Consider the following 13,054-nt stretch of genomic DNA (forward strand, 5'->3'; position numbering starts at 1 on the left):
TTATGTTTTGCATCAGGAAACAAAGACACCTAGACAGAAAAACCCACTTAAATCCCAATCTCTTAAACATCCTGAATATAAGATAGTCACATAATGATGAAAGCTTTAATAAAAAGCCTTGTGTGAGGTTATTAGGAATTGATATGAGGTATGAACGATTTACTAAAGTGTACTAATTGCTACATGTACTTTAATCAGCTGATTTTTTATATTTATGCTGGTGTAATTGCTTCCAGTAACTGACAGTAATCTTATATGATATAAGTAGTATAGGTATCTTTATGTTAGTGCACTTGTGTGTTATGTTGATCAGATGGGTGCCATTTCATTTTGCGCTGTTTTGGTGTTTACACCTGGCACTGTTCCCCAGGATAAGGCACTATCAGCATATGATTAGGGGAGCCTCAGGACTCATTCAGAGTGCTCACCAAAGTTTTAATCTTGTCTCATTATATTTGTCCTGGTCATATTGTAAATGTACATGTCATTTATTAATAATTATCGCTATTTTGTGCATTTTTCCTTCGATCTTTTTTCGTGATAATTTTTCATATCATATGCTACTCGCTCGAGATGGAAAATTATCGCTAGAAACTAAGGACACACATGGCATTGCTAATGAAATGACAACGTCGTCATAGGTAAAACTGCAATAAACAGATTATCATTGGTCATCTCAACTCAATTTCTTTTCTTGCTTTCGCCATACCGTCTCAAGGGAGAAAACCAATCTAAATGAGATGATCAACTATAATCTATAAATATATATATAATTGATGTTGTTCATTTTTTTTAGCATTATTTTCACATTTAGTCACAACAGGACTTTTTACAGATAACGTGTTTTGTGTGTTTTGCTCATTGCTGTAGGCTACATGCATGGTGACCATTAATTGAACTTTTCAACTAGTAGATAGTTGTGTCATAGGCAAAAATACCACACCTCACACATGTAATTTAATATTACAGTTTAGACTAAATGACCATTTTCCTGTTTTGATATTTAAAGATCCTTAAAGATCAAGGTGTATGATTATATGAAAGAAATCTCGACTCTATCAACATGATAAATCAAAATTACAAACATATTATAAAAAACAAAAAGGAGAAGAAAACTTTTTCATAAACACTGTTATGCTGTTACACATCTTTTCACACATTAAAAAAAAACTCAATTTGATTGTACTGTATTCAGATTATTGAAAGACATATTACTTATAACTTAACAAACAGATTGTAATAAAGACTCAGTCATTTGAATGGGATAATTTTGACTTTTTTTTTTATGAAATGAGTTTTTATTGTCGAGCCTGCAACTTTTGTTGCAGAAAGCTCGACATAGGGATAGTGATCCGGCGGCTACGGCGGCGGCGGGGGCGTTAGCTCACTTCTTAAAAGCTTTATATTTTAAAAGGTGGGAGACCTGGATGCTTCATACTTTGTATATAGATGCCTCATGTTTCGAAGTTTCCGTCAGTCACATGTCCAATGTCCTTGACCTCCTTTTCATGGTTCAGTGACCACTTGAAAAAAAAGTTCAGATTTTTTGTAATGTTGAATTCTCTCTTATTATAAGTAATAGGATAACTATATCTGATATGTGCGTACCTTGCAAGTTCCTCACGTCTGTCAGACAGTTTTCACTTGACCTTGACCTCTTTCATGGATCAGTGATCAAGATTAAGTTTTGGTGGTCAAGTCCATATCTCAGATACTATAAGCAATAGGGCTAGTATATTCGGTGTATGGATTCTATGGAAAGACTGTAAGGTGTACATGTCCAACTGGCAGGTGTCATCTGACCTTGACCTCATTTTCATGGTTCAGTGGTTATAGTTTAATTTTTGTGTTTTGGTCTGTTTTTCTCATACTATATGCAATAGGTCTACTATATTTGTTGTATGGAATGATTGTAAGGTGTACATGTCTAGCGGCAGATGTCATATGACCTTGACCTCATTTTCATGGTTCAGTGGTCAAAGTTTAGTTTTTGAGTTTTGGTCTTTTTATCTAATACTATATTATGCCATAAGTCAACTATATTTGGTGTATGGAAATATTTTATGATCTTTATGTCAGTCACGCAGCTTTTATTTAACGGTGACCTCATTTTCACGGTTCATTGCACAGTGTTAAGTTTTTGTGTTTTGGTCTATTTTTCTTAAGCTATAAGTAATAGGTCAACTATATATGTTGTATAGAAGCAATTGTTAGCTGTACATGTCTGCCTGGCATGGTTCATCTGACCTTGACCTCATTTTCAAGGTTCATTGGTCTTTGTTTAGTTATCTTGGTTAATGTTAAGTTTATGTGACAGTTGTAATAAAGCTTAGCTTTATACTTAGGACTATCAACATAATATCAATGATTAGTATAGAAGGCAAGACATTTGAGCATGTGCACTCTTGTGATACATTGTATGTTAATGTATGTGGTTGACCAGAGGACAATTGGCATAAATGGTATTATTGAACAATCAGATCTTACTATGGTGTGACATAATCATTGTGCAATTGAAATACATGAACATGATGAATGTGATAATTGCCAAAATAGGGAAATACGTTAACAGTCTATGCACTGCTACATGTACATTTTTTTGTACCATTGAAATTCTCGTATTTCAAGTGACCAAAACATGCCTCAAATCTTTTATCTGGTTTGTGAAGAGTTTTTAATAAAAGTTTTAAAAAGAAAATGTGAATAGATAATGTACGTGTTTTACAGAATCATTTATAAAATATTGTATTTTTGAAAGGCTTATAAATTCTTGTTTGACTTTTTGAATTGTTTTTCTTTTGTCCATAGTGCTGTATGTATTTGGTTATTATTAGCCCTCTCTATTTTAAAAAAAATGTACGTACAATATTTTTTTCTTGTTACTATATATATTACCATTTGTACATTGTACATGTATATAACTCTTTAAACAAATATTAATTTTTGATTCATTGTATTAGTTTTTACTGTGAAAGTACGGTATACTGATTGCCCTGCTGCAATGTCATACTTTCTAGACTTTTTTTATTTCAGCATGGAGCTAGGAAAAATGCGTTACTTGGATACCTTGACAGATGGTTTAGATAATTTACTCTCAACTGGACAACATTCTGACATAGAAGTAATTGTTGATGATCGGTCATTCCATTGTCATAAAGTCATTCTGAGTGCAATGTCACCATATTTTGAAGCTATGTTTTCTCATGACATGAGAGAAAATCGTGATGGAGTAGTCAAACTTTATGATATTGAGGCAGATATATTTGAAAAAATATTACAGTTCCTGTATACAGGCAAAGATGTTGTTTCAGAAGAAAATGCTGAGATGATCTTCCGAGCTGCTTCTTTAATGCAGATCCCGTGTTTACAAGCTACTTGTGCTGACTTCCTGTTAACGCAAGTCTCACCAGATAATTGTATTGGTATATGGAAAATAGCTCAAGCTCACAATTGTGAAAAACTAAAACAAACATCCTTCATGTTTATTTTGGAAAATTTTCAAGTTATATCGACGACCGAAGATTTTCTAAATTTAGATCTAGACGAACTAGTAGGAATAATTAAATCAGATCATCTGATCACTCAGTCAGAAGAACTTGTATGTGACATGGCTTTGGAGTGGATCAACCATGATAAAGAATCTCGTCAACATTCCGCTGGAAAAATTCTAGAAGTTCTCAGACTTCCTCTATTATCAGCTAACTATCTGTGCCATACTTTTGAGAGTAATAATTACTTACAAAATGATCCTGAGTGTAAAACTGTGATACAAGAAGCCATGAAGTACCATACTTGCCCTACTAAACGTCAAGATTTTACCTCCCACAGGTCAACACATAGATATAATAGTAAAACTAATGATTGTATTATTATTATTGGTGGATTACTGTCCACTACACCAAGGTTAGTTACGGAATCACTTTTAGCCCTACCAAATACTGTACATATAGCTCGTTTGAATATTGAATATTATGAGTCATTGATAGTTGATAAATAATTATCTTTCTCATTGTTTAAAAGGTTGTCATGAAATTGTATGTCATTTCTTCAAAAAAAAGTAAAGCATCAGCAAATCCTAATCCACTAATCATACCCAGTACTACATGTACTAGGTTGTTTCACTAGAGCTGTCAACATATATTTCTTATGTAATAATCCAATGTATTTTTAGGTCATTTAAATTCATAAATATATATATGACTTGTCCTTGTCCTGAATATGCAAAAACGACTTTCATTCAGATGATGAACCTTTCAGCGATACTTGTATTCTGTTTATAATTATAACATTACTATGGTACCAATTTTACTGCATCAGATGCACATTTTAACAATAAATGTCTCTTCAATGATGCTCAAGAACATAATATTGAAAACATGTACAAAGAAGTAGTTGAAGAACCAAAAGAAAAACAAAAAACAAGCAAAAGTATAGCCAAATAAAAATTTAAATAAATAAAATTTATATATTGTTCATGTTATATTAGATTAAAAATTCACATTTGTAATCTGTTTTTTATTTTCTTACCATTTCAAGGTACCAAACGACGAAGGAGGTATTATGTTACAGTTTTCAGCAGGAGAAATGGTTTAACCTACCATCCCTACCTTATGATCCAGGTTATGAGTTTGCTACATGTACATACGGTAGCAGTATATTTGTATCAGGTGGTTGGCTGAAACTTCAAGGACTAGCCGAATACAAGACACACAAGAACAAATGGAAGGTGTGTCCTCAGATGACCAATGGTAGATGTGGTCATGTGATGGTGTCAGTAAACAACTCCATCTTTGTTCTGGGGGGAAGGGATGGTGTCATACCCGCCATGACAAACATAGAGGAATACAACCTGCTGACTAACAAGTGGACAACAGTGGGTGATCTCCCCTTAGGTGTGAGGTCAACATCTGCTGCAGCCATTGGAGAAAAGATTTACGTTTTTGGTGGAATTATAGAGTCAGACAAAGACACAATGTCAGTGCAATGTTTTGACACACGACATCATACGGTTACAGTTTGTGGAGATTTGCCATTTTCTTGCAGATTGACCAGAACTTTTGCACTGGACACTGCAGTTTATGTCATGGCTCCTGATGGGAGAGTGATACAGTTTTGTGATTCGTCATTGAACATTATCACAAAGCTCCAGGCAAGAAGATTACGGACAAGTTCAAGTGGATCAGACAGCAATGTCATTGAACCACCAAATGCACCAACCACCTGCCATGGGAAACTTGTTTGTAAACTATCAAACTTTAGTCAGCATCATTTTGAAGTTGTGCAGTATCGTGGGCACATCTTACTAGTGGGTGGCAAGACTCCAGACAACACCATTCTCAAAAATATCATGGTTGCTGATATCCATGAGAAAGGGGATACCAATGACCTGTTTAATGACCTTGAAATGCCCTCTGCACGTTGGTGTTTTGGATGTATAAGGGCTATAATAAACAAGGATTTTCTCAACAATGAGCTTTATGTTTGAAATTCACCTAGAGACTTTAATATTGTTTTTGTCTAGTTTATATATGGTAACTAAATTCATTCTCTGCTTTTAGATTTTCCATTGTGAAAGCATTAAAAATGACTATAGTGTTAAATATAGTGTTTACATAAAGATATTAACTTACACATTATATTGAATGAAATTGATTAAATGTGAACATGTGGATAGTAGACCATGAAGGTGGTAACAAACACATTGAATAAGATTAATTTGTCTCATATTTAATTTCATTAAATTTTTAAAAATTATTTATTGTGATCACCATTAACAAAAATATAAATATTTCAAAAATTTGAACCACACACTTTATTGGAAATATTTCATTGGATATATAGCAGTTTGAGAACACTTATTTTTACATAGAAAAGCTTAATATTTCCTTAACAATAAAACCTGATTTAAATGTTCTGAGTTCAGATGGTTTTTACAGAGTTATCTCCCTGTAGTGTTATGTACCACCTTTATTACTCTTTTAATGTTTGCATTTATTAAACCTTTGATATTCCTCTTGTAAGATTTTTTTTTTTTATACACATGTAAAGTACTAACAGCTTACAGACTCAAAATTTTAGCAAATAGAAATGTGTTCGAGTTAGGCCATATGTTGGAAATTTTTTCAACACACTATTGTCTTTCATTTCATTTATATACAATTTTGCAATTTTAGTTATATTTATATGTATATAGTGCTTTGGGTTGTATATTTTCTTTATTTATTTTTTATTTGCAATTTCATTTTGTAAAGTTCAAATTATGACAAAATAATGACTCATTTAAAACTGTATGATCATGTGGAATTTGCAGGGTAGTTTTTCACTTGTTTTTTGTTGTTGATTATCCTCAGTGTACAAAGTGATATCGGGGGAGTATGAATATGATTCTAATTAACATAGTTAGAGAGATTTTAGGAATGATCATGATTGAAATAATTTTTGTTTACGATATGTTAGGGAGGTACTTTACCATGTTCACAGAAAGATTAAACAATGAAAAAGTGTATCAAATAGTTGAATCACTACACATGTTGCTTTTTAGATTATTTTTATTTTTTAATGTGCATCCTCCCATTTAAAAACTTTCGGCAAACATTTTCATAGTTCTTTCTTGTGTTCTGTACTTTGAGTAAATTGGATTACAAATGAGCAATAACCAAAAACTTATACGTTTAGCAAATAAACTCATCATAGATACCAGGACTCAATTTTGTATATACGCCAGACGCGCCTTAATTGCACGATACATTTCAGTCTTTATTTCCTAAAAATCTTTAACTTGTTTTTTTTATTCCAATTGCCCTTAATGTTGATCAATTCCAACTTGAAATAAAGTAAATTTCAAGTATAAAATGTGAAGAAAGTTTTTGCATGAGGTAGACTCCTAATGTGGTTCTAGATGAGCTTCCAAGGCTGCTTCTAAGATTTAACAGCTTTAAAGATATTGTGACACTTTGTTTCATTAATAAGATATTGTCGAGCCTGCAACTTTTGTTGCAGAAAGCTCGACATAGGGATAGTGATCTGGCGGCGGCGGCGTTAGCTCACTTCTTAAAAGCTTTATATTTTAGAAGGTGGAAGACCTGGATGCTTCATACTTTGTATACAGATGCTTCATGTTACGAAGTTTCCGTCAGTCACATGTCCAATGTCCTTGACCTCATTTTCATGGTTCAATGACCACTTGAAAAAAAAGTTCAATTTTTTTGTAATGTTGAATTCTCTCTTATTATAAGTCATAGGATAACTATATTTGTTATGTGCATACCTTGCAAGGTCCTCATGTCCGTCAGACAGTTTTCACTTGACCTCGACCTTATTTCATGGATCAGTGAACAAGGTTAAGTTTTGGTGGTCAAGTCCATATCTCAGATTCTATAAGCAATAGAGCTAGTATATTCGGTGTATGGAAGGACTGTAAGGTGTACATGTCCAACTGGCAGGTGTCATCTGACCTTGACCTCATTTTCATGGTTCAGTGGTTATAGTTAAATTTTTGTGTTTTGGTCTGTTTTTCTCATACTATATGCAATAGGTCTACTATATTTGTTGTATGGAATGATTGTAAGGTGTACATGTCTAGCGGGCAGATGTCATGTGACCTTGACCTCATTTTCATGGTTCAGTGGTCAAAGTTAAGTTTTTAAGTTTTGGTCTTTTTATCTAATACTATATGCCATAGGTCAACTATATTTGGTGTATGGAAATATTTTATGATCTTTATGTCAGTCGCGCAGGTTTTATTTGACCGTGACCTCATTTTCACGGTTCATTGCACAGTGTTAAGTTTTTGTGTTTTGGTCTATTTTTCTTAAACTATAAGTAATAGGTCAACTATATATGTTGTATAGAAGCATTGTTAGCTGTACATGTCTGTCTGGCATGGTTCATCTGACCTTGACCTCATTTTCAAGGTTCATTGGTCTTTATTTAGTTATCTTGGTTAATGTTAAGTTTATGTGACAGTTGTAATAAAGCTTAGCTTTATACTTAGGACTATCAACATAATATCAATGATTAGTATAGAAGGCGAGACATTTCAGCGTATGCACTCTTGTGTTTATATATATGCAAATATATATTTCTAGATCCATTATGCAGCAAAACTTATCTGATCATCTGAAAACCATTACTTTTCTATTGTTATCCTGTATTCCATCTGTTATGAGTGTGACAAGGGGATGCTTGTTTCCAAAATCGCACTGTTGTTTTTTTTTTTTTTAATTTTCATGTAATTTTTTCCTATTTTCTTCAATGTTGCATTTTCACTTGTTGAAATGATAATATTGCATATCTTGGAATTACATGTACGGTATGTATATTCAGTGTAATGCCACAGGCACTTGTCTCAGAAAAAAAATTTCCTATATACCTTAATATAACAGGAAAAATTTTTTCTGAGACAAGTGCCTGTGTGTAATGCAATGAGTATGTGTCACCCACAATTTTTGTATTACTATATTTTAGATTTATCACAGTCACCTATAACATCCATTTTTAAAGCAAAAATAATTTTTAACTAAAACATTGACATATAATAAAGAAAATGTGGTATGATTGTCAATGAGACAACTCTCAACAAGAGATCAAATGACACAGAAATTAAAAACTAATAGGTCACTGCACATGTACTTGAAAATATAAATAATGCATTATGGGTTTCTTGTTTGTATTTGTAAACCATTGTTACTACATGTATTGTTATTATTTATTTAATACCTTTTTTTGTTAATAACTATTTACTTTGATTTGTAATTTTACATTGTTATTTACAGTCACTATACTGTGGATTCATTTCTTTTCGTGGGTATCAATTTTCGTGGATTGCTAAAAACTTACATGTTCGTGGATATATGATTTGGTGGTTAAGCCAATCTCTGTATACAAAGCCTTTTGAAAATATGTTGTTCGTTGAACATTTGAATTCGTTGTTTACCTGTACCCACGAAACCCACGAAAATTGGTATCCAACGAATAATAATGAATCCACAGTATATTGAAACTTTGTTGTATCCAAAAATGTTGTTGTAAAACCACATGAAAAGTGCAATACTAGTTACTAAGAATTTGTATTACTTAAGACTTCTATACCTAAATGTTGTTTGTTATTGTTCTTGTCTTGTATGGTAAAAGGATGTATTTTGGCTTAAACAAATTTTTATTTTGAAATTCTAATAGGGACAAATATTCTATTATTATAGTAATTAAACTATTTTTAAGACATTTCAGCCAGTGGTCTTCTTCAGTTTTTTAGTTATCAGTTACCACATGGTGGACAGTTTACTTACAAAGAATCTAAACATGTGACATCTTAATGATTGTGAAAGTTAAATTTCTACATATGGATTTAGAATATTATTGTCGAGCCTGTGACTATAGTTGCAGAAAGCTCGACATAGGGATAGTGATTCGGCGGCTGCGGTGTTAGCTCACTTTTTAAAAGCTTTATATTTTAGAAGGTAGAAGACCTGGATGCTTCATACTTTGTATATGGAGGCCTCATGATACGAAGTTTCTGTCAGTCACATGTCCAATGTCCTTGACCTCATTTTCATGGTTCAGTGACTACTTGAAAAAAAAAGTTAAAATTTTTTGTAATGTTAAGTTCATCTTATTATAAGTATTAGGATAACTATATTTGGTATGTGCGTACCTTGCAAGGTCCTCATGCCCGTCAGACAGTTTTCACTTGACCTCGACCTCATTTCATGGATCAGTGAACAAGGTTAAGTTTTGGTGGTCAAGTCCATATCTCAGATACTATAAGCAATAGGTCTAATATATTCGGTGTATGGAAGGACTGTAATGTGTACATGTCCAACTGGCAGGTGTCATCTGACCTTGACAATAAGCAATAGGCCAACTATATTTGGTGTATGTAAATATTTTATGTTCATATGTCAGTTGTGCAGATTTTATTTGACCTTGACCTCATTCTCACAGTTCATTGCTCAGTGTTAAGTTTTTGTGTTTTGTTCTGTTTTTCTTAAACTATAAGCTATAGGTCAACTAATTTGTTGTATGGAAGAATTGTTAGCTGTACATGTCTGCCTGGCATGATTTATCATGTTTATCTGACCTTGACCTCATTTTCATGGTTCATTGATCAATGGTTAATGTTAAGTTTATGTGACAGTTGTAATAAAGCTTTACATTTAGGACTATCAACATAAAATCAATGATTAGTAAAGAAGGCGAGATATTTCAGTGTGTGCTCTCTTGTAATATAATCTATATACAATGTTTTGGCTTAAACAGTATCGTTTTTATTCAAATAAATTGAAATGAATTGGACAACAGGCCCTCTCTATAAATATGTATATCTTTATGTGATTTGTTTTTTTAAAGATGATTTCATTCCAACATTGAACATTCCTATATTTTTTTTTATTTAGATACATGTATAAGTTAAGTTAAAAAAAATCGACAGCCAAATATAACAGAGTATCTGTTTATTTTTCTGCTCAAGGTCATCCTTAGTTTTAATTTGTAGCAACCTGAAACATGTAATCAAAATTTAGATAAGCACAAAATGTTTGCTTATATTTTATCTATGAACACTCAATATGGAAATTGCTGAAAAAGTTTCATGAACATAATGACTTCAATTTTTGTCATTCTGTAACATCAAGTTATTTATATGGTAATGAGAATTTTATCTAGACTGTATGATTTGAAGTCATTGAAACCTTTTGTGTAAGTTTTCCAATGATTTACAAGACATCACAAACTTTTCTTAAGGATGCTGAATAAAATAATCTTTAGACAAATTTCTTCTCGGCATCAATTCCAGTTTGTATTTTAGAGAAAATTTTAAAAACATGTCTTTTATGAATTATCATTTACTTTTGTAGCATTTTACCTACACAAGTTAAGAAACAAATATAGTATAACAAGAACTTGTACTTTACATATCAATCCATACAATTCCATGTAGATTTTTAATGTTTTTCTTCATATATGCTCATGGTACATTATTATAAGTCTCATACTGACAAAGATGAAAGGGACTTTAGGTCTGTACTCTGTCTGTTTCCCATCTGTAAGTCGGCAAATCAGATTTCCAGTTTCTTCCTGTGCTTGAAGATTAACTGATATTGATTCGATATTTAGTACATTATTTTATCATGACAAGTTTCAATTCAAATTTGAATTATGTTCCAGTCTGATGATTTTGAGCAGAGTTATGGTCCTTGGACTTAGAAAAAATCTCTTAAATAATCAGTTTTCCACTTTTTTCGTCTTACTTGAAGATATTGATTAGGTATTTGATATACTATTTCATCATGACATGTTATATTTAAGTTTGAATTTTGTTCCAGTCTAGTGATTGTGTTGAGAGTTATGGTCCTAGGACTTCGAAAATTCACTCAAATAATCAGTTTTCCCACCTTTTTTTTTCGTCATGCTTGAAGATATTGATTTGGCAATTGGTATATAGTTTTATCAAGTAAGCATTTTGTTTCAGTACACATATTTTTGAACCAGTAGGGGACTATATATGCATTGCCATGCAATAATCTCAGAATATTTATTATTACTTTTTTGCTTTTGATTTGTAGAATGTCTTTCATTACAATTGCAATTTTTTGTAGAACTAGAAGTAGTTTGATAGAATTATGGGATGTTATATAAACTTAGTGCTGATGTTATTATTCTGTCAATTGCTTAAAGATATACATTTACATGAAGATAAATGTCTTAAAAATAGGATGAAGGAGATGAGAACCATTTATGATTTCTTGTTCCCCAAAGTTTAAACGAAAATCTGAAAATTTTTATCTATTATTTTTTTTTAAACAAAAGGAAATATAAGAAAAACTATTTCTGTCTCTGACAATAGAACTAATAAAAATGCTTGCTTATATTGTTTTTTTCCATGATGTTTAGAAAATAGCATGCTTAGTTTTAGGGTATTTTCTGAAAGTGTTTTGAGAATTCTTTTTGTTATCCATTTCTGTAAAGACTAATGGTATTCAGTACTGTTTGGTACATAAATTCACATATCTTGTACTTGATAATGGTGGGTTTAAAAATAAAAGTAAGGTTGTTTATATTGATGCAGTTTATAACTACAAATAAATGTTCTTTTTGTTCGTTGTTTTATTCTTTTTAACGGTGGCCCATTAATGGTCCCATTTGTTATAAATTAGATATTTATAGAGCAGATTATGAAGAAAATGGTTATGTTGTTTCTAAAATGCAAATTTATGTTCTTTGGTGGAGCCTACTTTTCTTGTAAAATTTAAATACAAATTGAATATCAAAGTATCATATTAATAATTCTTTAATGATTTTAGAAAATAAGCAATTAACTATTTTGACAGAAATTATCTCCCTTTGAAATATATATATGTCATAAATTTCATGGTGAGCGATCTCACACATGCTAACTTCTCTTGTAGTATATACATGCATATACAAAAGTTTAATTAGAACCAAAGACAAAATCTATTTGGAGTTGTTACTCTTTGACTGATAAAGAAGGGGGAGAACGATACCAAAGGGACTGTCAAACTCATAGATTGAAAATAAACTGACAACGCCATGGCTAAAAAAGAAAAAGACAAACAGACAAATAATATTATTGAAAAATGGCAATGAGACAACTTTCCACCAGAGACCAAAGTACATAATTTAACAATTTAGTCAATGAAAATCCTTCAACAATTAGAAAAAATTATACCACAAAGTAAGCTATGAAATGCTCTGACAACACCAATGTCAAACAATCCAAACAGCCAGATTAATGTAAAAACTAAAGATAAACAAAAACATATATGATATACAGCAAAATTAACAAGAGTGCACACACTGAAATGTCTCGCCTTCTTTACTAATCATTGATATTATGTTGATAGTCGTAAGTATAAAGCTTTATTACAACTGTCACATAAACTTAACATTAACCAAGATAGCTAAACAAAGACCAATGAACCATTAAAATGAGGTCAAGGTCAGATGAACCATGCCAGGCAGACATGTACAGCTAACAAAGCTTCCATACAACAAATATAGTTGACCTATTACTTATAGTTTAAGAAAAATAGACCAA

General features: G+C 31.8%; 1 protein-coding gene across 1 annotated transcript; it reads left to right on the plus strand.

Annotated features, from left to right (window-relative positions):
- On the plus strand, positions 1-12,095 carry LOC143079228 (kelch-like protein 24). Its single transcript, XM_076254461.1, has 3 exons — positions 1-148; positions 3,034-3,903; positions 4,537-12,095. Exons 1-3 carry the CDS (start codon positions 144-146, stop codon positions 5,483-5,485), a joined length of 1,824 nt encoding a protein of 607 aa, XP_076110576.1. The 5' UTR covers positions 1-143; the 3' UTR covers positions 5,486-12,095.
- Positions 12,096-13,054: the final 959 nt, after the last annotated feature.

This window comes from Mytilus galloprovincialis, chromosome 6 (genome assembly GCF_965363235.1).
Source record: "Mytilus galloprovincialis chromosome 6, xbMytGall1.hap1.1, whole genome shotgun sequence".
Lineage (NCBI taxonomy): Eukaryota > Metazoa > Mollusca > Bivalvia > Mytilida > Mytilidae > Mytilus > Mytilus galloprovincialis.

Coding starts and splice junctions, on each gene's coding strand:
- LOC143079228 (XM_076254461.1), top strand. Junction 3,904..4,536: donor TTACTGTCCACTACACCAAG/GTTAGTTACGGA, acceptor TACCATTTCAAG/GTACCAAACGACGAAGGAGG.